The 24,691-nt window shown below is 41.6% G+C and overlaps 1 protein-coding gene across 2 annotated transcripts in view; it reads left to right on the top strand.

Annotated features, from left to right (window-relative positions):
* The first annotated feature begins 1,193 nt into the window (after positions 1-1,193).
* SPMAP2L (sperm microtubule associated protein 2 like) overlaps positions 1,194-24,691 on the top strand; it is a 122,331-nt gene continuing 98,833 nt past the window's right edge. For both annotated transcript variants that reach the window (XM_058298057.2, XM_058298056.1), the window contains exon 1: positions 1,194-1,703. In XM_058298057.2, coding sequence (XP_058154040.1) covers positions 1,256-1,703 — 448 coding nt within the window. In that variant the 5' untranslated portion in view covers positions 1,194-1,255. The remainder of the gene's footprint in view (positions 1,704-24,691) is intronic.

Genomic DNA, 24,691 nt, shown 5'->3' with positions numbered 1-24,691 from the left:
TGGGCCCTTCTAATTCCAATGGAGTACAGTTTTATTGTGAAACATGTGCAATGAGACTACGCAGTGAAATGAAGGGTAGAATTTTGGGAGATGGTAATGATTTGAAACACAAAGATAAAATTTCCAACACAATGGAGCAGCTTATCTATGAAGACAGTAGTTACTCTTTCTAGCTCTGAGGAAGAGAGAAGAGACAGGGAAAATTGAAGAGAACTCTTTGATAAATAAAACATCTTTTACATAAATGTCTCATGTATATTATAAAATTCTAATCTTTGTTGCATTCTTTTTTTTATTTTTTAATTTATTTTTATTTTTTTTATTTTTATTGACTTTGTAATAATATTACATTAAAAATATATATGTGAGGTCCCATTCAACCCCACCCCTGTTGCATTCTTATTATTCCCATAAACGTATTAAGCACTCAGGAAAAAAAGATCACAGTTAGCAAATGCTATCAAAGCACACACACAAATACATTTCACTCAAAGTTGTGCTATTCACGAGCATAAGATTATAGGATTTATAAAAACAATGATTTAGAGCCCACTTCAGTAGAGTGTGCCCTGTAATGGGGGAGAGGATCAAAGTTGTAGATGAATCTATTTTTCTTTCAATTCTGTCAGGTTTTCTTTGTGACTATGTAGAACTTCCTGTGGCGACAGTAAAAAATCTAAATTTGAGACTTGAGTATCGGCCTCCCTCCCCCAATTCCTATCACTGTACATTTACTAGAAACTGACGGAAATCCGTCTTAGCAATTGAGGCCTTAGGATACTGTCAGTCTCGGTATCGCCTCCCAGCATCATTGCGGGACAAAGGCCTATGAAGAGCTCAAGCCAGGTAACTTCTGAAATCCAACAGAGACTGGCTTTGAAGTCCGAGTGGCGTTGCAGCTAGACTGGAAGAAGTAGCCCGAGGACCCTGGCCGCGTAGAACATCTGAGAGCCCTCGTCCTTGACCCAGGGGGCAGCGGGAAGGATTCTGCCCCCTAGCTCCGCGGAGGCCCCTCTGGCTGCCCTTTTTCCCCGCTGCGGGGAGGCGCCCGGAGCCGTGCGCGTTCCCTTGGCAACCGTTCAACGCGCCAAAGGGGGTCGCGGGGCGGGGCCGGGGTGGGCGCGCGGAGCTGCGCCGCGCGCGGGCGGGGCCGGCGGAACTTGGCGCCAGCGCGGCTGCCACATCCCGCCGCGCCCAAGGGCCTCTGCGCAGGCAGACCCGCGCGAGGGCGAGCGGCGGGCGCCGCGGGGCTCCCATGGAGGACCGCGAGATTTCATGTTCAACCCAGCTGACCGAGATGGCCGAAGGGCACGATTCGACAACAGAAATATCCGCGGGGACCGAGACCCTCCAGGGGCCCCTGGAGTTGAGCGACTTCGACGTGGTCGACGAGTCCGAGGAGCCCGAAGAGCCCGAGGAGCGAGAGGAGTCCGAGGAATCCCAGGAGCCCGAGGAGCTAGAAGAGTCCGTCGAGTCTGACGAGTCCACCGAAAGCCCCGCCCACCTGGAGCTTCGTGAGCCCCCTGAACTCGCCGAATCCCACCCACGCCGCGGGCCGCGCCCGTGCCCCGAGTCTAGACCTCGCCGCCCGTCGCGCCCGCGCCGTCAGTGCCACGAGGCCGCCGTGATTCCCTGCGCCGCGATGATCTCCCCGTCTCTGGTGTCCCCGTGCCCACCCCGGATTCTGCCATCTTCCCGGTGCGGTAGGTGTTGGAGCCCCTCTGAGGTACTGGGCAACTCCGCCCTATCTAGAACTGGGTCTCCCATTAGCGAAGGTGAAGCTTTGCATCCCACAGCTTGTTTTGTTTTAAAGGGAGGTAACTCCTGAGTCATTTACCTGCTGTTTGCAGTCACATCTCTTTGGACCTTAAAGGACTCTGATGGGAAATTGAGATCCTTTTTGCCAGTGCTTGGCACTCAATAAATGTTAACCATTACATTGTGGAAGTTGTAGAAACAAAACATTCATTGAACTAATTTGCAAATAGGAAATTTATTAAGGGCTTGCAATATGCTCAGTCCTCTCTCAGTTCACAAGGTAACAGAGCTGCTGGGTCTGAACATCTGTGACCACACCTGCAGGCTATGGCCCCACCCAAAACAAGTTTTGGTTCACACTGGGCCTCCAATCCTTGGCAGATAATTTTTCTTTCATCCCCCCACCCCCCGTGGCTTTTTTGCTTACTGTCTGCTTTCTGTGTCCATTTGCTGTGCGTTTTTCTGTGTCTGTATTTTATTTTTTATTCCCCCTCCCCCCCTACAGCTTCCTTGCTGCCTGCTCTCTGAGTCCATTCTCTGCGCGTTCTTCTGTGTGTGTGTGTGTGTTTGCTTGTCTCCCTTTTTGTTGGGTCACCTTGCTGAGTCTGCTCTTCATAGCACTTGTGGGCTGGAGGCTCTCTGCAGCATGTGGACACGGCTGACTTCACAAGGAGGCCCCAGGACACGAACCCAGGGCCTCCCATATGGTAGATGGGAGCCCAACTGATTAAGCCACAGCTGCTTCCCATGGCTGATAATTTTTTCTCTTATATCTCATTGACTCCCCCTTACCCAACCTTCATTCTGTGGCCTATCATTTCAGTTGCTCACTTGCAATGCCCCTTCATTGCTTCTTCTGTCAATATACTTCTGGAAAAACTTCAACCACGGTTAAACCAAACCGTTCATCTAATCTCTGCCTACCTACTTCTGAATAGCTGATTCTTGCTGTACAAAATTACACAGTCATAATGACCTGTTTTATTTTGGTTTCATGACCACGAATCCTGGCTAGCTGCTTGACACTACTGGCAAGGCCACTTTATTCCCCTAGTTAGTTTTCCCAATCTCTGAAATGATGACTAAATGCCTTGTTTACTCTCCAACCTCCAGCTGAAGATTTTGCCTCATAATCTATTGATAAAAATAGAAGCAATCAGACACAAATGCCCTTATTCTCTTATTCACCCATCTATTCCCTTACTTGCACCTATTCCCACAGTTTCTGCCTTTCTCATACTTCAGGGAAGAATTGTGCCCCTTTCCCTAAAAGCAAAATCCTCCATTGTACTTTCATTTCCACTCTTGTCTCCTGAAGAACTTTTTTCCTGAAGCTATCCCCTTTCTGTCCTGTAGCATCAATTTCTCTCTAGTGAATCATTCCCATGAGCTCTAGAATCTTCTATCTTGAAATAATCCTTGATCCTATGTCTTCTTCCGATTTCTCTTCCCTATCACTGCCATTTATTTGTTCTTCACTGCAGAACTTGTTAAAGGATTTGACTATGTTCAACTTCCTTACCTCTTTTTCTCTTAACTCAACATGGCTTGGCTTCATTCTTTTCCACTTCACTGAAACTGCTCTGGCTACCTGTCTTTCTCTCCACCTCCAACCTGCCGTCATGTGTGATTTCAGTGTCCATCTGGATGATCCATTTGGCTACTCAGTTCTTTGACCTCTTAACTTTAAATGATCTTGTCCTTTCCCCACCTTAGGTACCAACTACCCTAGATTTCAGTAATATCCATTGCTGTACCATTTCCAAAGTCCTTTTTACAAGCATTCTAATCTTTTATCATCTTCTGTCTTTCTAACTCACCCCTCCTTGTATCCACCTCCTCAATTCTTCAATCTCAAAGGGACCTTCAATCTATTGATCCCACTACTTTTTCACTATATATCACTGCCTATGTCCTTCTGTCTCTCCTTACCCTATATTCCTTGGCCCACTAGTAGAATCACTTCCTTGCAAATATCCTTAACTCCCTTGCATTTTTCTCCCATTGTCATTCTTGCCTGGTTAGGTTCAACTCTTGTTTGTACTTGGAAAATGGATAATGACGAGAAGAGCAAACATCTAGGCTGACTGATCTTTAAATTTATCACCTTGAATTTCAAGTGGGCTTTCACTTGAACTGTTTGTCCAGTTCGTTTTCCAAATGTCCCCCAAGACATGGTCAGTGTTCTTTCATCAAATTTCCTGTATCATTTCCTCCTCCTTCACTCTTAGCTGATAACTTTGCTTTTTTTCCCATAGAGAATATAAAAAAAAAAATCACAAAAGATCTTCGTATCTTTCTACCATTGAATATAGCAAAATACTGATTACCCATATAATCTGCCTTTTCTCCTTTAATAAATGGTCATGTACTTGTATTTATTAGAGGCCATTTCCTAAACTTATATGTTGGACCCCATCCCATTTAACTTTTTCAAGCTCTTTGCTCCTAAAATTAGTCCTTCTCTCTCCTGCATCCTTGTATCCCCTTTCTACTGGCTCATTCTTATCAGCATATGAACATGGTGCAATGGTGCCCATCTTAAAAAGTAACAAAGCAAAAACCCTTCCTCAATCCCAGATATGCCCACAGCTGTCACTTATTTCTCTACTCTTTTTTACAGAAAAATTCTTCAGAATAGTTGTTCATAAGTCATTAAGTCCACTTCTCTTAAGAACCCACTTAAGTTAAGCTGTCATCCACTCCACGTAGCTGAAGTTGCTCTTGTTCATGTCACAGTGACCTCTGTCTTGCTAAATTCAATGGTTAATTCTTAGTCTTCATCTTACTCATTTGGTAGATTTATTCCTCTTTCTCCAATGTCTTTATTACTCTTGGATACCACTCCCTCCATTCTCATCCTAACTTGTTGATTTTTCCTGGCTCACTTTCCTTTGCCAGATCCTCTTCCTCTTCACAACCTCTAGACTGAAGTGACGGATTGCTCAGTTCTCTCAGATTCTTCTAGAACTCTCCTTGTTCCTTGGGTCACATAATCAGTTCATGGCTTTAATGATATGCCAGCAGTTTCCCAGATTATCTCTGACTTCAATTTCCTCCCTGAATCCCAGTCTATTTAACATCCCTAGTTGACTGTACAGTAGGTATGTCAAATTTAAGTGTCCACAACTTAAGTATTAATTCTTCACTCAAAACTTATTTCTTCCTCATTATTACCCATTTTAGCGAATGGTGCCACCATTCATCTAGGTGCTGAGGTTTTAAACTTTGAGTTCTGTCTTTTTCTCTCTTTTTAAAAGCAGTTTTACTGAGATATATTCACATACCATTCAATATATATAATCAGTGGCTTTTATTATAATCACAATGTTGTACATCCATCACCACAAAAAGTCTTATAACGATTTCATAACTCCAAAAAGAAAAACTCTACCCTCATTAGCAGTTACCTATCACTCCCTCTATCCTTCCCCAGCCCTACATAACCAGTAATCTAATTTCATCTTTTTTTTTTAAAATTTATTTCTCTCCCCACCCCGTTCCCTGTTGTCTGCTCTCTCTGTCCATTCGCTATGTGTTCTTCTTTGTCTATTAGGATTCTCATTAGGCAGCTCTGGGAACCGATCCTGGGACCTTCTGGAGTGGGAGAGAGGTGGTTACTGTCTTGTACCACCTTAGCTCCCTGTTCTACTATGTCTTCTTATTTTCTCTCCTCTGTGTCTCTTGTTGCATCATCTTGCTGTGCCAGCTCTCTGTGTTAGCCGACACTCCTGCATGGGGCGGCTTTCCCACGTGGGGCGGCATTCCCACGCAGGGCGGCACATTCCCTCATGGGTGCCTGGTGCTTCATGTGGGCCAGCTCGCTGCATGGGCCAGTTTGCCTTGTGGGCTGGTTTACCCTCATCAGGAGGCCCTGGGCATTGAACCCTGGACCTCCTTTATGGTAGACGGGAGCCCAATTGGTTGAGCCACATCCATTTCCCCTAATTTCATCTTTATAAATTGATTTATATTAACATTTTATATAAATGGAATCATACAATATGTAGGACTTTCTATCTGATTTCTTTCATTTAGCATGTTTTTTTGTCTGATATTAACATTTTTTTTTTTTAAAGATTTATTTATTTCTCTCCCCTCCCCCCTGACCCTGGTTGTCTGTTCTCTGTGTCTATTTGCTGCATCTTCTTCTTTGTCCGCTGCACGGGAATCTGTGTTTCTTTTTGTTGCGTCATCTTGTTGGGTCAGCTCTCTGTGTGGGCGGCGCCATTCTTAGGCAGGCTACACTTTCTTAGGCGCTGGGCAGCTCTCCTTACGAGGCGCACTCCGTGCACGTGGGGCTCCCCTATGCCGGGGACACCCCTGTGTGGCAGGGCACTCCTTGTGCACATCAGCACTGCGCATGGGCCAGCTCCACGCGGGTCAAGGAGGCCGGGGGTTTGAACCGCTGACCTCCCATGTGGTAGACGGACGCCCTAACCACTGGACCAAGTCCGCCACCTAGCTAAACTTTTAATAATATACATGACCTTAGACTTTCCCTTTCAACCACTGTCATACCCATATAATAGCACTGCTAGTTAGAAACATTATGTTATACTTTCACCTTTTCTTTTTTTCCTTTTGCTGAAGTATACCTTTATTTTTTTTAAATTTTATTTTGTACATTTAATAATTGAAAATGTAAACAACTAAAAACTAAAAAGACAGTTGAATAAAAACCTCCATTTCTCAACTGAATGTACTGGATACATATAAATTTTTTTTAATTATCCGATATGTTACACAATGTATTTGGTTCATAGTAACACAGTCACACAGTATTTGTCCTTTTGTGCCTGACTTGCTTTGCTCAATGTAATGTCCTCCAGATTTTTCCATGTTGTCATATGCTTTACGACTTCATTTCTTCTTACAGCCATGTAATATTCCATTGTGTGATTATATCACAGTTTGTTTATTCATTCATTGTTTGATGGATACCTGGGTTGTTTCCAGCTTTTGGCAATCGTGGGTAATGCTGCTATGAACGTAGGTGTGCAGATGTCTGTTCATGTCACTGCTCTCAGTTCTTCTGGGTATATACCCAGTAGTGGTTATGCAGGGTCATGTGGCAAGTCTATATTCACTTCTTTAGGAACTGCCAAACAGTCCTCCACAGTGGCTGTACCATTCTGCATTCCCACCAACAGTGAATAAGTGTTCCTCTCTCTCCACATCCTCTACAACACTTGTAGTTCTCTGTCTTTTTAATAGTGGCCCTTCTGATAGGTGTGAAATGATACCACATTGTAGTTTTGATTTGCATTTCCCTAATCATCAGTGATGTAGAGCATTTCTTCATGTGGTTTTTTTTTGCCATTTGTATTTCTTCTGTGGACAAATGTCTATTCAAGTCTTTTGCCCATGTTTTATTTGGGTCATTTGTCTTTTTATTGTTGAGTTGTAGCATCTCCTCGATAAACGCTTATCGGGTATGTAATTTCCAAATATTTTCTCCCATTGAGTTGGCTACCTTTTCACCCCTTTGACTAAGTCCTATGACGTACAAAAGTGGTTTATTTTGAGGAGGTCCCATTTATCTATTTTTTTCTCTTCTTGCACATACTTTGGGTATAAGGTCCAAGAAGCTACCTACTACAAGGTCTTGAAGATCTTGCCCTACATTTTTTCCTAGTAGTTTTATGGTCCTGGCTTTTATATTTAGGTCTTTGATCAATTTTTAGTTGATTTTTGTATAGGGAGTGAGACAGGGGTCCTCTTTCATTTTTTTGGTTAGAGATATCCAGTACTCCCAGCACTATTTGTTGAAGAGGCAGTTTTGTCCCATTAACATTAACTTGGTAGGTTTGTCAAAAACCAGTTGACTGCATTGATGAGGGTTTATTTCTGGATTCTTAATTCTTTTCCACTGATTGATGTACCTGTCTTTATGCCAGTGCCATGATGTTTTGACCACTTTAGCTTTGTAATACATTTCAAGGTCAGGTAGTGAAATTCCTCCCACATCGCTCTTTTTTAGAATACTTTTGGCTATTCAGATGCACTTTCCCTTCTAAATGAATTTGGTAATTGCATTTTCTAATTCTATAAAGTAAGCTGTTGGGATTTTGATTGGTATTTCATTTAATCTGTAAATCAGTTTGGGTAAGGTTGACATCTTCATGATATTTATTCTTCCAATCCATGAACACAGAATTTCTTTCTATTTGTTTAGGTCTAAAAGTTTCTTTTAGCATCGTTTAGTAGTCATCTGCATAGAAGTCTTGCACTTCTTTGGTTAAATTGTTTCCTGGGTATTTGAGTCTTTTTGTTGCTATTGTAAATGGAATTTTCCCCCTGATTTCATCCTCCAATTGTTCAGTACTAGTGCACAAAAACATTACTGATTTTTGTGTTTTTTTCTTGTATCCTGCCAATTTACTGAACTCAAGTAGCTTTGTCTCAGATACTTCAGAATTTTCTAAGTACACAATCATGTCATTCGCAAACTGTGAGAGTTTTACTTCCTCTTTTTCTATTTGGATGCCTTTTCTTTTTCTTGTCTGATTGCCCTCGCTAAAAATTCTAGTACAATAATGAATAACAGTGGTGACAATGGGCATCCTTGTCTTGTTTCCGATCTTAGAGGGAAAGCTTTGAACCTTTCCCCATTGAGTACAACATTGGCTGTGGGTTTTTCATATATGCCTTTTATCATATTGAGGAATTTTCCTTTTATTTCTATCTTTTGAAGTGTTTTTATTAAAAAGGGATACTGGATTTTGTCGAATGCTTTTTCTGCATTGACTGAGATGATCATGTTTTCCTTCAGTTTGTGTGATGTATTATGTTGATGATTTTCTTACGTTGAACCAGCCTTACATACAAAGAATAAATTCCACTTGGTCATGCTGTGTAAGTCTTTTGATATGTTGTTGGATTTGATTTGCAAGTATTTTGTTAAGAATTTTTGTGTCTATGTTATTAGAGAGATTGATCTGTATCTTTATTTTTTTATTTTATTTATGGAAATGCTTTTTTTTTTAAGATTTTTTTTTTTTATTTCTCTCCCCTTGTCTGCTCTCTGTGTCCATTTGCTGCATGTTCTTTTGTCCGCTTCTGTTGTTGTCAGAGACATAGGAATCTTGTGTTTCTTTTTGTTGTGTCATCTTGTTGTGCCAGCTCTCCGTGTGTGCGGCGCCATTCCTGGGCAGGCTGCACTTTCTTTCCACTGGGCGGCTCTCCTTACGGGGCACACTCCTTGCACATGGGGCTCCCCTACGCGGGGACATCCCTGCATGACATGGCACTTCTTGCGCGCATCAGCACTCCGTGCGCGCATCAGCACTGCACGTGGGCCAGCTGCACATGGGTCAAGGAGGCCTGGGGTTTGAACCGCAGACCTCCTGTGTGGTAGACAGATGCCCTAACCACTGGGCCAAGTTTGCTTCCCTGGTCTATATCTTTATATGGCTTTGGTATTAGGGTGATGTTGGCTTCATAAAATGTTAGGTAATTTTCCCTCCTCTTCAATTTTTTAGCAGCGTTTAAACAAGATTAGTATTAATTCTTTTCAAAATGCTTTTTAGAATACACCTCTGAAGCCTGATCTTTTCTCTGCTGGGAGATTTTTGATGACAGATACAATCTCTGTAAATGTGATTGGCTTGTTAAGTTCTTGATTTCTTGTAGCCTCAGTGTAGGTTGTGCATTTCAGGGAATGTATACATTTCATCCAGGTTGTCTAGTTTGTTGGCATACAGTCTCTCATAATATCCTCTTATGATCCTTTTTATTTCTGTGGGGTCAGTTGTAACTTCCCTTTTTTCATTTCTGATTGTATTTATTTGCATCTTTCTTTTTTTCTTAGTCTAGCTAGGGGTTTGCCAATTTTATTGATCTTTCAAAGAACCAGCTTTTGGTTTTGTTAAATTTCTCTATTTTTTTCCCCTCAATTTCATATATTTCTGCTCTAATCTTTATTATTTCTTTCCTTCTGCCTGCTTTGGGATTGGTTTCCTGTTCTTTTTCTAGTTTCTCTAGTAATTCAGTTAAATCTTTGAGTTTAGCTCTTTCTTCTTTTTTAATATAGGCATTTAGGGTTATAAATGTCTCTCTCAAGACTGCCTTCACTGTATCCCATAAGCTTTGATAACCTGTGTTCTCATTTTCATTTGTCTCAATATATTTACTGATTTCACTTGCCATTTTTTCCTTGCCCCACTGATTATTTAGGAGCGTGTTGTTCAGCTTCCACACATTTGTGAATTTACTGTTTTCCTATTATAGATTTCCAGTTTCATTCCATTATGATCTGAGAAGGTGCTTGGTATAATTTCAGTCTTTTTATACTTATTGAGAGATGCGTTGTGCCCTAACATATGGTCTATCCTGGAGAAAGATCCATGGGCACTCGAGAAGAACATATAACCCACTGAGTTTGGAGGCGGCATTCTGTATATGTCTGTTAGGTCTAATTCGTTTATCATATAGTTCAAGTTCTGTTGTCTTGTTGATCTTCTGTCTAGTTGTTCTATCTAATGATGTGAGTGGGGTATTGAAGTCTCCAATGATTATTGTAGAGATGTCTATTTCTCCCTTCAGTTTTGCCAGAGTTTTTCTCATGTATTTTGGGGCACTCTGGTTAGCTGTGTAGATATTTATGACTATTATATTTTCCTGGTGGATTATCTCTTTTATTAATATATAATGGCCTTCTGTATCTCATAACTTTTTTTGCATTTAAAGTCTGTCTTGTCTGATGTTAGTATAGCTACCCCTGCTCTTTTTTGGTTACTATTGGCATGGAGTCTCTTTTTCCAACCTTTCACTTTCAGCTGGTTAGTATCCCTGTGTCTGAGGTGAGTTTCTTGTAAGCAGTGTATGAATAGCTCATGTATTTTCAATCCATTCTGTCAGCCTGTATCTTTTGATTGGGGAGTTTAAACCATTCACATTCAGTGATAATTTTAAATGCAACTACACCATTTTATTCTTTGGTTTTCATATGTTATATCATATTTTTGTCCATCTTTTTACTCTTTTTTGGTTATCCTTTCTGCTATTCTTTCTTCTATACTCTCCCACAAGCCACTCTCTCCTCTCTTTTTATTTCAGGTTCTAAAGCTTCCTTTAATATTTCCTACAGAGGTATTTTATTTTTTGCAAACTCTCTTAGTTTCTGTTTGTTTGTGAATATTTTATACTCACCTTCATATTTGAAAGACAACTTTGCTGAATAAAGAATTCTCGGCTGGCAGTTTTTCTCTTTCTGTATCCTAATTGTATCATACCACTGTCTTCTTGCCTCCATGGTTTCTGAAGAGAAATCCACACTAAATCTCACTAGCCGTCCCTTGTATGTGATGTTTTGCTTCTTTTGCTGCTCTGAGAATTTTCTCTTTATCTTAGACATTTGACACTCTGAGTAGTATGTGTCTTGGAGTAGGTTCATTCAGATTTATTCTTATTGGGGTATGGTACGCTTCTTGGACATGTAAGTTAATTTCTTTCATGAGAATTGGGAAATTGTCTCCTGTTATTTCCTCAAATACTCTTTCTGCCCTTTCCTCCTTCTCTTCTCCTTCTGGAACTCCCACAACACATATATTGTTGTTTTCATGTTGTCATTCAACTCCCTGAGCCCCTGCTAATTTTTTCCCCATTATTTTCTCTCTGTTCTTTCCTTTCTTCAATTTCAGCTGTTCTGTCTTCTGTATCATGTATTCTTCTATCATTTCAAGTCTGCCGTTGTATGCCTCTAATTTTTTTTTAAAGATCCATTTTATTTATTTATTTGTTTATTTATCCCCACGCCCTTGTTGTTTGCACCTGCTGTGTGCTGTGTCTTTAGGAGGCATCGTGAACTGAACCTGGGACCACCAATGTGGGAGGGAAGTGCCCAATTGCCTGAGCCACCTCTGTTCCCTACTTTGTTGTGTCTCTCATTTTTTCCTCTTCTTGTGTCTCTGTTGTGTCATTTTGTTGTGTAAGCTTGCTGTGCCTTCCCATTGTATCAGCTTGCTGTCTTGCTTGTTTTCTTTAGGAGGCACCGGAAAGAAACCTATACACCCTGCTTTGTGTCTCTCATTATGTTTTTCTTCCTGTGTCTCTTGTTGCATCATCTTGTTATGTCAACTTGCCATACCTGCCCATCATGCCAGCTCACTTTCTTCTTTAGGAGGCACCAGGAACTGAACCACAGACCTCCCATGTGGTAGGTGGGAGCTCTGTCACCTGAGCCATAACTACTCCCCTCTAATGTGTTTTTGATCTCATCTATTGTGTCTTTCATTCCCATGAGTTCTGTTACTTTTCTGTTTGGGATTCAAATTCTTCTTTGCACTTGCTCAATGTCTTCTTGTTGTCATTTATCTCTTTAACCATATTGTCTATTTTGAACTCATTAATTTGATTTTGGAAATTTGTGCAAATCTTGCTGATTAGTTCTCTCAAATCTTGTGTCTCTTCTGGGGCTTTGATATATTCTTTTTCTTGGGTGTCTTCTATTTTCTTAGTATGGCTCATAATTTTTGTTGATGTCTAGCCATCTGATTAAGATGTAGTTTATTCAGATGCACAATTTCTTTCTCTTTTGTAGGGATTTAATGGCCAGAGCCTGTGTGTTACCACTGGTCTTTGATGCTTGGCTCGACCTGGGTTGTTAGGATTGTCCCAGGTACTTGCTCAAAACTGGGCACTGGACCCAGTGATTGGTTGTAGACTTACCTCCTAGGGCCTTGGGAAGGGGGGCTATAGAGGCTGGAAAAAGCCTCCCCTACCTGATTTTAATTTTCTTATGTGCTCTTCCTTGGTCTGCCAACAGATGGCATTCTTTGGCAGCTTTCAGTTCAATGCCTGGTCTGAGTATATTTGTTGCAACACAGATGGGATCAGTGTGATAGGGCTTTGTGTCTGGATGCTAGGAGCCTTGGAATTCAAACTTTCTGAGACCATTCTCCTGCCTTCTCTGGCAGCCGCCTCCCTTTTCCTGGCCACAAAATATTTCCACTGCCCTCTGATACCTCAACAATCTGTCCTGGTTAGTAGAAAAGATTGGGAGGGTGTATATCTTTAGCCCTTGCCAGCTCTCAAGGCAAACAGTGGCTCAGCCCCACCCGACCTAAAGGCTTGTGGCACACAGCAGAACAAATCTGTGAGTCAAAAGCAGAGTCAGCCTTAGGCTGTGTCCAACTCTCCTTCCTTCCCTGGGGTGGTAGATCCCTGGAGCGCCCTTTGTCTGTAGCCACAGGCCCAGAGGCCTGAGAATTCTAACGTGTTTGTGTGTGTTTGTGTGGGAATGTTGGCAGCAGCAGCAGCCCCTGGTTTCAACTTACATTTCTGTGGCTGTAATTTCCCTCCTTTGTCCCACTCTCCTCTGGGCAGTGTCCCTCCTTTGCCTGGTGTCCTAAATCTTAGAAGATCTTTTTCTAGGCCTTTTCAGCTTTTCCTCTAGTTATTTTTTTGGAGGAAAAGAGAGTCCCGTGTCTTTCTATTCTGCCATCTTCTTCACTGTTTCTATTCATTAAAAGATTAACACACATCCTTTTTACAAATTGTTTACAAGTTAACTCACAGCTTTCCATTCTCTAACCTCATTATATTTTCTGGTGATCCTATTCAGGTTATTAACTCCATGAGGATTACACAATATATTTAGTTCATAGTAGCACAATCATACTGTATTTGTCTTTTTGTGTCTGGCTTGCTTTACCCGTCACATGCTTTACGACTCCATTTCTTCTTACAGTTGCATAATAGTCCATCGTGTGTATATGCCACAGTTTATTTATTCATTCTTCAGTTGATGGACACCTGGGTTGTTTCCATCTTTTGGCAATGGTCAATAACGCCTCTGTGACCCTCAGTGTGCAGATGTCTTTTTGTGTCACTGCTCTCAGTTCTTCTGGCATATACCTAGTAGTGGTATTGCCAGGTCATGTGACAAATTTATATTCAACTTCCTTAGGAACTGCCAGTCTTCTCCAGTGGCTGTACCATTCTACATTCCCACCAACAGTGAGTAAGTGTTCCTATCTCTCCACATCCTCTCCAATACTCGTAAGTTTTCTTTCTTTTTAATAGTGTCCATTCTGATAGATGTGAAGTGATATTTCATTGTAGCTTTGATTTAAATTTCCCTATTTGTTAGTGATGCTGGACATTTTTTCATGTGTTTTTTTTTTTTTTTCCCATTTGTATTTCTTCCTTGGACAAATGTCTATTCGAGTCTTTTTCCCATTTTTTATTTGGGTCATTTGTCTTTTTATTGAGTTTTAGTATCTTTTTTTTATAGCCTGGATATTAAACCCTTATTGGATATATGATTTCCAAATATTTTCTCTCATTGAGTTGGCTGTCTTTTCATCCATTTGACAAGTCCTTTGAGATGCAGAAGTGTTTAATTTTGAGGAAGTCCCATTTATCTATTTTTTCTTTTGTTGCTCATGCTTTGGGTGTAAGGTCTGAGAAACTACCACCTACCAAAAGGTCTTTAATATCTTTCCCTACATTTTCTTCCAGTAGTTTTATGGTCCCGGCTCTTATATTTAGGTCTTTGATCCATTTTGAGTTGATTTTTGTGGAGGGAGTGAGAGAGTGGTTGTGGATATACAGTTCTCCCAGCACCACTTTATGAAGAAACTGTTTTGTCCCATTAACAAGGACTTGGTAGGTTTGTCAAAAACCAGTTGACTATAGAGGTGAGAGTTTATTTCTGGACTCTCAGTTCTATGCTACTGATTGATGTGTCTGTCTTTATGCCAAATCCATACTGTTTTGACCACTGTAACTTTGTAATACGTTTCAAAGTCAGGCAATGAGATTCCTCCCACATCTTTCTTCTTTTTAGAATGCTTTTGGCTATTCAGGTGCACTTTCCCTACAAATAAGTTTGGTAATTGTCTTTTCTATTTCTGTAACGTAGGTTGTTTGAATTTTGTTTGGTATTGCACTGTTCTATAAATCAGTTTGGGTATTGACATCTTTACAATATTTAGTCTTTCATTCCATGAACATTTGTCTTTCCATCTGTTTAGGTCTTCATTGATTTCTTTAGCATTGTTTTATAGTTTTCTGAGTATAGGTCCTATACTTCTTTGGTCAAATTGATTCCCAGGTATTTGAGTCTTTCTGTTGTTAATATTAATGGAATTTTTTTTGCCTGATTTCCTCCTCAGATTGTTCAATACTAGTATACAAAAACATTTCTGATTTTTATATGGCGCTTTTTTTTTTTCCAAAAAGATTTATTTTATTTTATTTTATTTCTCTCCCTTTCCCCCGCCCCACCCCAGTTGTCTGTTCTCTGTGTCTATTCGTTGCGTGTTCTTCTTTGTCTGCTTCTGTTGTTTTCAGTGGCATGGGAATGCCATGTATTTCTTTTTGTTGCGTCATCTTGTTGTGACAGCTCTCCGTATGTGCGGCGCCATTCCTGGGCAGGCTGAACTTTTTTTTGCACTGGGCAGCTCTCCTTAAGGGGCGCATTCCTTGTGCAAGGGGCTCCCCTACACGGGGACACCCCTGCGTGACACGGCACTGCTTGCACGCATCAGCACTGTGTGTGGGCCAGCTCCACACCGGTCAAGAGAGGTCTGGGGTTTGAACCACAGACCTCCCATGTGGTAGACAGATGCCCTAACCACTGGGCCAAGTCTGCTTCCCTTTGTGGAGCTTTTTGATGCTTCCCTTCGCCACTCGGGTCTGCCCCTCTCTGCGTCATGCGGGGGCCTGCTCCTCACTGCACCGTTCTGGGACGCTCTCTTTCTTTTTTTACCAGGAGGTCCTAGGGATCAAACCTGGGTCCTCCATATGGTAAATGGGAGCTCAGTTCCTTAAGCCACAGCCACTTCCCCAATTTTAATATAATCAAGTAAAAGCAAAACCTCTGAATCTAAGATAATCTAATACACCCAGAGGAACAGACCAGTTTACAAACATAATCTAATACCTACTTTTGGAACTCATAAATAGTATCAAACTGCTACAACTCTGATGCTTAATTTTTCTCTCTTTTATAGGATTCAGCAGTGGGAGGTTGTGTTACTGCTCTTCTTTGATTCTTGGTTCAACTTGTTCTGGGTCTTCAGGATTATCTCTTTTAGTTGCTCACATCTGGGCCCTGGGCCCATTAATGGGTTGCTGACCTGCTTCCAAGGGCCTTGTGGAGGGAGGCTGTGTAGGCTGGAAAAAACCTCTTTTACTTACTTACTTTTAATTTCCTCACATGCACTTCCTAGGTCCGTCATCAGATGGTGCTTTTTGCCAGCCCTCTCAGTTCAGAGCCTGGCTGGAGTGTGTTCACTACAACACTGACTGCATCAGTGTGATAGAAGATCCTGCCTGGAGACTATGAGCCACGTAATTCAAACTTTCTCAGAGGTTGTTTTCTAACATTTGCTGCCAGGCCCCTCTTTTCCCAGTAGGAAATAATTCCACTCCCCTCTGTGCCCTCAACAACCAGTTCTGGTTAGTAGGGAGGGTGATTGAGAGGATTGGATCTCTCTAGTTCTGTGCTAGCTTCTCAGTAAACAATGACTTGGCTCTTCCCGGCCTGGAAGGGCTTGTGGGACTTATCAGACCTAATATGTGGGTCCAAAACTGAGTCAGCCTTCGGCTGTGTCCCTCTCTCTCCCATTTCCTGGGGAAGTGAATTCTTGTGGCTCCCTTTATAGCCACCAGCCTGAGGCCTGAGAATTCTAGTGTCTATAGGGTGTGGGAGGGCACTGGCAGCTGCAGCTACAGCTTTTACTTACAGTTTTGCCATTGAAATTCTTTTCCTTTGTCCCTCTCTCTTCTGGACAGTGTCCAGCCTTCCCCTGGTGTCCTAAATTCTAGAACATTTTTTTCAGGCTGTTTCTGTTTGTCCTGTAGCTATTTGTCTGGGAGAGCAGAGTCCTGTGTCTTTCTAGTCTGCCATCTTCCTGAAAGTCTGACTGATCTTTTTTTGGAATCGTTCTTGACTCGTTTTTCTCTCACACTCTGCCTCCAGACCATTAGCAAGTCCTAACTTCAAATTATATCCCAACTATGACCATTTCTTAAAATCTAAAACTCCCCATTATCTTAAGTCATTATTATCTTCTGCCTCCTCGACTTTACAGGTGATTGCCTGTAGCTGGGTACTTTGTGACTCTCTCTACCTCCAACTCCTCCCAACTCCCTGTTCATATAAAGGTCACAGGGATACTGTAGAATATAAATTATATGTTGCTCTCCTCTTTTCAAACTTCCAAAGGGGGTTCTCATTTCACTTATTATATAATCTAAAGTCCTTACTCAGGACTGAAAAGGCCCCACATGATCTGGCCCTTGCCTACCCCTGAACTTCATGTCTAACTACTCTCCAGTTTCCTCCCCTGCTCCCTGCACTCTCTGCTCTCCAGCCACATGGATCTGCTCCTACCTCAGGATCATTACCCTTGTTCTTTCCTCTTCCAAGAACACTCTTCCCTCAAGTATTGGCTCCTCCTCATAGATATGTTCCAGATTATTCTACCAAAAAGAACACTCTTTGGCCTGCTTATTTTCTTTTAGAGTATTTGTTTTAGTTTGCTAGAGGGGTGCCGATGCAAAGTACCAGAAATGTATTGGCTTTTATAAAAGGTATTTATTTGGGGTGAAATATTACAGTTCCAAGGCTGTGAAAAGTCCAGCTCAAGGCACCATAAGAGGTGCTTTCTTGCCAAAGCCAGCTGCCATATTTTGAAGTAAGATGGTGGGCGATCTCTGGCTGGTCTCTGCCTTCCCCTCTGGGCTTCCTCTCTCAGGCTCAGCTTTCTTCACAATTTCAGCTGCAAACTCTGAGGTGTAAGTGTAACCAGGTTTTGTCTAGGTTCTTGACTATGCTGCAGAAATGAATTTCAAGTGCACGTTGGGTGAGTTAGACAAGTAATTTATTAAGGGAGAAAATAACAGATCATGGGTCCCAGGTAGAGAAGAAGGGGCTGAAAAGTGATAAAGCGGGCTGATTTACAGACTACAGTTCCCCATTAGAGGTGGTGAATACCCAGGTTTTACTTGCATGTTGATCCATGCTAGGGGTGGGGGAGGACAGGAGAGCAGGATGCAGAAGGCAAGAACAGGCACACGGACCAGCACCAGGACAGGCACCAGGACAAGGCAGAGGTAAGAGCAGGAGTCCAAAGGCAAGAGAGAGAGCTGAGGCCTTGTGTCTGTCTTTTTGTTTGTTTTTTTTTTTAATTTATGAAAGTATATCACTCATACATAAACATATTTAAACAAAAAGTGTATAGTAATAGTTGTGACTTTCAAAATAAACATATATAATAACATCATACAGGGCTACCATACCTCACCCCACCAACACCCTGCATTGTTGCCAAACATTTTTATCTAATGATTAAAGTATATTGTCAAAATATTACTACTAACCAAAGTATTTTTCCCCCAACCCACCCTATTATTATCTTTACATCATTTATATATGAACATACATAAGCAATAAGTATATAGTAAAAGTTGTGATCTTACAAACCAAACATGCATAACATTATACAGGGGTCCCATATATCAACCCTCCACCAACACCTTGCATTGTCGTGAGACGTTTGTTAAAAATTATGAAAGAATATTGTCAAAATCTTACTACTAATTATAGTCCTTATCTTACATTTGGGGTATTTCCCCCCCAACCCACCCTATTATTATTTTAAAATATATTTTTATGACAGAAGTTGTAAACTTAGAAAACAATCATGCACATGTGCAGAATTCCCAAACAACACTCCTCTATCAACACACCACACTGTGGTGCAACATAGGTTACAGATAAGATAATATCATCTGCTTGATACCATGTCCATAGTGTACATTTGGCACACATTTTCCATGCTGTCCCATTATCAACACAGTACATCTTTGGCATAGATGCCAGAATATTACATTATTACTGCTAACTACAGTCCATAGGTCACTCTAGTTATATTTTTCCCATGCTCCTTTACATTCCCATCACCTTGCAATAGTGATATACATTTGCTCTAGCTAAGGAAGGACACTCTTGCATCTGTACCATCAACCACGGTTCTCATCCACCTCCTAGTTTACTGTACTATTCTCTTCCTACAATATTCTCTATTATTCTGTTAATTGGCATTTATATACCTAGACTACCATTTTCAGCCACATCCCCATTTATAAACTAGCTGTTAACTATGTGTTACCATCTACTCTATACATTTCCACACTTTTACAGTAAAGCTAATTAAAACTGCTATATACATTAAACATCAGTAGTCCATCTCAGTCCTCTGATCTCCTTTAAGAATCCACCACCTGCCACCAGGTCTTTTTTTTTTTTTTTTTTTAAAGATTTATTTATTTATTTAATTTCCCCCCCTCCCCTGGTTGTCTGTTCTTGGTGTCTATTTGCTGTGTCTTGTTTCTTTGTCCGCTTCTGTTGTCGTCAGCGGCACGGGAAGTGTGGGCGGCGCCATTCCTGGGCAGGCTGCTCTTTCTTTTCACGCTGGGCGGCTTTTCCTCACGGGCGCACTCCTTGCCCCACGCGGGGGACACCCTTGCGTGGCACGGCACTCGTTGCGCGCATCAGCGCTGCGCACGGCCAGCTCCACATGGGTCAAGGAGGCCCGGGGTTTGAACCGCGGACCTCCCATATGGTAGACGGACGCCCTAACCACTGGGCCAAAGTTCGTTTCCCTGCCACCAGGTCTTGAAGCTATTTTCTTACAATTTCTTCTAGAAGCTTTATGGTTTTATGCTTTTATTTTTAGGTTTTTGATCCATTTTGAGTTAATTTTTGGATAAGGTGTGGGGTAGGGGTTCTCTTTCCTTCTTCTGGCTATGGATATCCAGCTCTTTCAGCACCATTTGTTGAGTGGACTGTTCTGCCTGAGCTGTGTGGGTTTGACAGGCTAGTCAAAAAAACATGACCATACATATGAGGGTCTGTTTCTGAACCATCAGTTTGGTTCCATTGGTCTATATGTCTGTCTTTATGCCAGTCTCATGCTGTTTTTACCACTATTTAGGTAATATGATTTAAAGTCTGGAGATGAGAGTTTCCTTTTACTTTTTAAATGTTTCTGGCTATTCAGGACCCCTTTCCCTACCAAATAAATTTGATAATCATGTTTTAATTTAAAAAAATGCTGGTGCAATTTTTATTGGGATTGCATTGAATCTGTGTATTAGTTCTTCTAGTTATCTAGGCCTTTTTAAATTTCTTTTACTATTGAGTCGCAGTTTTCTGAATACAAGTGCTTTGCATCATTGGTTAAGTTTATTCCTGACTATTTGAGTTTTATCTGTCATATTTTATTTTCACCACTTTTTTTTTTGACACTTTTGTTACTTTTATTGATATAATTTCATTTCTAGACTCTCTTCCAGGCCTCTCTCTCCTGTCTTTTCTTTTCAGGCTCAAGCACACCCTTTAGTATTTCCTGAAAATCCAGTCTCTTGGTAGAAATTCTCTCAGTTTCTGTTTATCTGTGAATATTCTAATCTCGCCCTCATTTTTGAAAGGCAATCTTGCTGGATATAAGATTCTTGGCTGGAAGTTTTTCTCTTGCGGTATCTTAAATATATCAGACCACTGTCTTCTTGCCTCCATGGTTTCTGGTGAGAAATCAGCACTTAATCTTATTGGGAATCCTTTATATTTTATGCATTGCTTTTCTCTTTTCTCAGAATTCGCTCTATGTCTTTGGCATTTCACATTCTGATTAGTATGTGTCTCAGAGTTGGTCTTTTCAGATTTTTTCAAATGGGTGTATGTTGTGCTTCTTGGACATGGATATCTATGTCCTTCAATAGGGTTGGGAAATTTTCTACCATTATTTCTTCAAATATTCCTTCTGCGCCTTTTCCCTTCTCTTCTGGGACACCCATGATGTGTATGTTTGCATGCCTTTTGCTGTCATTTAGTTCCCTGAAGCCTTGTTCAATTTTTTCCATTCTTTTCTATGTTCACTTTCAGAGGCCCTTTCTTCAAGCTCACTGATCCTTTCTTCTGCCTCTTCAAATCTGCTATTTTAAGATCTTCTCTTTTCTATGTATGCTTTCAAATTCTTTTTTGTGCTCATCCAATGTTTTCTTAATGTCCATAATCTCTTTAGCTATCTCATTGAATTTATTAAGGAGATTTGTTTGAACATCTATGATTAGTTGTCTCAACTCCTGTATGTCATCTGGAGGCTTATCTTGTTCCTTTAAATGGGCCATAGCTTCCTGTTTCTTGGTGTAGATTGTAATTTTTTGTTGGTGTCTTGGCATCTGGCTTACTAAAGTATTTATTCTGAATGCAGTTTTTCTCTTTAATTTAGGGCTTCCTGCCCTTTCTTCCTTGCTGGTTGTGCAATAGGAGCCAAGGATGTAGTTGGTGCTATAAGCTGTGGAGGCTCAAGCTGCCCTCATTGCCCCAGGGACTGATGAAGCTTCTCCCCACTTCCTCCTTTGCCAGGGGTAGGGACAGAGTCATAGCTATGTGGAAATATCCAAGTGCAGGCCTAGATTGTAGTTGCCCAGAGACACCTAATGAAACTTCACACTCCTTCCTCCCCTGCCTGGGGTGGGGATGGAGCTGCAGATGTGGGCAGCAGTCTATGCAGTGCACATCCAAGATGACTGCGGTTGCCCTGATAGACTTCTGATTATTCAGTCTGTGCCAGCCAGATATACCTGCAGTTTCCTGGATAGGCTGGTTCAGGGCTTGCCAGTCTCCTCCCTGCCAGAGGTGGGGCTGAAGTCTAGGCTAGGGCTGCAGAAAGAAACCGATACCTACCATCTCTGTGGTTTTGGGTCAGCCCAGCTTCCCCTCATGCTGGAGGTGGAGTCAAAATGGCACCTCCTGGCCTATGTTTGACCTGGACAGGTTCATACTTTAGCTTTTCTTAGGGTTATAGTTTAGCCTGCTGAATTTACTAATCAGTGGCTGAAATTGGTGGCCAACTGTCTCTTCCTCCCCTGTTTTTGGGAAATGGAGCTTCAGATTCCAGCCACAGAATAGCTACTGGGGTGGCTTGTGCTGCCAAAGTAGGATAATCACTGGCCTCCGTGGCTTGGCTGGTAATTTCTCAGAGAGGCTGGCACAAGTTCCCCCTGCTTCCTCCCTGCTGGAGGTGGGGCTGGGACTTATGCTAGAGCCTCAATCTGACCTGGATGGAAAGAAGCCGGTCCCTGCTAGTACTGTGATTTTCAGTCTGCCCCACTTCGCCTTTTGCCAGGCGTGGAGTTAAGATGGTGGCTACCAGCCTCTTTCCAACCTGGACAGGTTCAAACTTTAGCCTTTCCAGGATTATACTATAGCCTGCCGAACCTACTTATCAGTAGCTGAAGTCAGTGCCTAACTGTCCCTTCCTTCCCCATTTCTCAGAAGTGGAGCTTCCAATTCTAGCTGTGGAACAGCTCCAGAGGTGGCTAGCGCTTCCAGTGGAGAATGGACACTGGCCTCTGTGGCATGGAACGCTCTACTTATGAATCTTCTCTACAGATTGGCAGTTTCCTCTTGTAAGAAAGAAATTTCCTTCTGGAAGAAAATAAGGCTTACCTGATTGTGGAGAAAAAAATAATTGTCAATTTTGCCAGAAGGGGCACACCACCAGAAAACAAGACTGGCACCCTGAACCAAGGAATATGACACAGTTTATACTCCTGAGCCTAACGTGCAAGCTCTCCCTCTGTTTCTCCATAGATTGGATACTTCAGAGATTACAGCTTATCTGAGAGGTCTAACTTTCCCACCCAAGTCCCCCAGTTTTTGGTTAACTGTTTCCTTCATCACATTCCAACTGTTTTGGCTTTTACTTGCTCTTTTTGCGAAATAAGGTATGGAATTTAGTGCTGAATTTGTATTGATTTAGCTCTTCTTTATTCACCCTTTTTACTGGCTATAGAACTTACTTAAGCTGGCTTCCTTTGTTCTTGCTTAACCCGGGAGTGGAGACTGAGGCAGTAGGCTGCCAGGTTACATTAATTAATATTTTCTTTCTCTCTGCTTTATATTACCTTTATGTGAAAACTAAACTGTTCCCTGTCTCTTACAATTGCCCCTCTTTCTTTTAAATTCTTTTTAGTTTTCACATTTCTGTTTTTCAAAATTTTTTAGCTTTCTTGCACTTTTCATCATAGGGATTTCCTTCTTTAAGGGTGTACAGATTGTTTCATCTATACTGTATGGGCATTTGTTTGGTTAGGGTGGTTTCAATGAGTTTTTGAATTAGCCCTTGGGCACCTGGAACGATACAAACATCGAACTGAGATAATCAGAGAAGTTAAGAACAGTGCAACCCCTTTCCATTTTCCAAACCAATTTTCAAGCCATCCTGCGAGTGAATTGCTAATGCCAGAATTCTGTGCTCATTCCTCAGATAGGGCTGTCCAGCTTTGTAAAGCTTTAGTGATAGTTCTGTCAGGGGCAGTGTTATTGGGATGAATGTACAGCAACTACTTCCAGTCATGACACAGAGTCCCCTTTTCTTAGCTAGCATCATATTTAAGGCCATTCTGTTTTCCCATGCCATTCTGCTAGTAGCATCTAATTGTCTTGCAATTCCTTTAACTGTACCCCTGTTGAAATTAATAAATCTCTGTTGAGTATAATAAATGTAATTAATTTAATCTACATTTTTATTAATGGTGACCCATCAGAACAAGAATGACTGAAACCCAACTGCTACCTGATTTCTAGCCTTAAATTCATTTGGGACTCCTTGGGGAACTCCTGTATTGTTTAGATAGATCCGCTTGTCAAAAGAACCAAGTAGACTTCTCTCTCCCTCCCTGGGATGTTATTTTCACTTCTTTTTCAAATACCAAGGTGAGTGGAATAGCCAGGTGGACCAGAGCACAGGTTCCGCCCCACCACTCAGGCAGTATTTGTCAGAGAACACCCTTTCCACAGTACCACTACAGATCTGCTCAGGGTATGACCAAACTGGAGAAATTGTGAGTACTTTCTTTGCTCACATTCTACACTCGTGTACATGAGGCCATGGTTCTAACATTCTGGAATCTCTTCCCCTTGTTTAGAGAGACAAGCAAAGTGATTCCTTGGGCCCAGACGGGAGGCAGGTATGACCTTGGTGTTTCTGTTTTTGGCCAGTGGGAAGAGAGAGGACAATGTACTACAATTTTCATTAGGAGTAGCATTCTGGAAGAGGAGTATCATGCACTTAAACTCCCTTTCATGCTTTTCCATACTTAGTGGAAAGGGTACAATATGAGCTGTGGGTCGGCCTGTTGCACAAGTGTAGCAGTCCCTTTTGTTTAGACTCTGGACTGTATATTTGATCTATTCTACCCAGGCATTTGTGTTCCTATATCCTGTCTTTATTTTTATGGTTTGCTTTAAATCTTCTGCCTTAAATATCCTGACTGCTTTGGGATCATTTTGAATTGGGGAACTGACTTTTGACTGGTTTTCTTGTGGTATTTCTGAAGGGTTAGCTGGAGAGGGCATTTTTAATGTCGAATCTACTGGGGGAGGAAGGACTCAGATTTGAAACCTTCCCAGATGATCTTTACCTGTAACATCTGCTCCCTTTCCACATACTCTTTCGACTACTTGGTCCCTAGTGCTGCTCTTAGTCTCTAATTTGTCTGCCTTCTTAATAGTTTTTACTACTGGATTGTACTGAAGACTTTTGCATTTGGTGGGTGTGATGGTTAGGCTATTGTGTCAACTCAGCCAGGTAATTGTGCCCAGTTGTTTGGTCAAGCAAGCACTGGGCTAACTGTAATACAGGGGCATCTATGAACTTTAGTCACCATTGACTTTACTGCAGTGGTAAATCATAGATAGCTGTTTATAATTACATCAGTCAGGGAGATTGCCATCAGCAATAATTGACACTTAACCTAAGCAGTTGAATGCCTTAAAGGGGGAAGTGATTCCAGCATTGAGAGAGAATTTCCTAGCTCGTCTTTGGAGAGCCAACATTTCCCAGAACTTATCAAGAACCTTCATTGGACTTTCATTGCAGCCCCTGGTTGTGGCCTGCCTGCGGAACCT

This window comes from Dasypus novemcinctus, chromosome 1 (assembly GCF_030445035.2).
Source record: "Dasypus novemcinctus isolate mDasNov1 chromosome 1, mDasNov1.1.hap2, whole genome shotgun sequence".
NCBI classification, from domain to species: Eukaryota; Metazoa; Chordata; class Mammalia; order Cingulata; family Dasypodidae; genus Dasypus; species Dasypus novemcinctus.
This window is presented reverse-complemented; position numbering and strand designations above follow the sequence as displayed.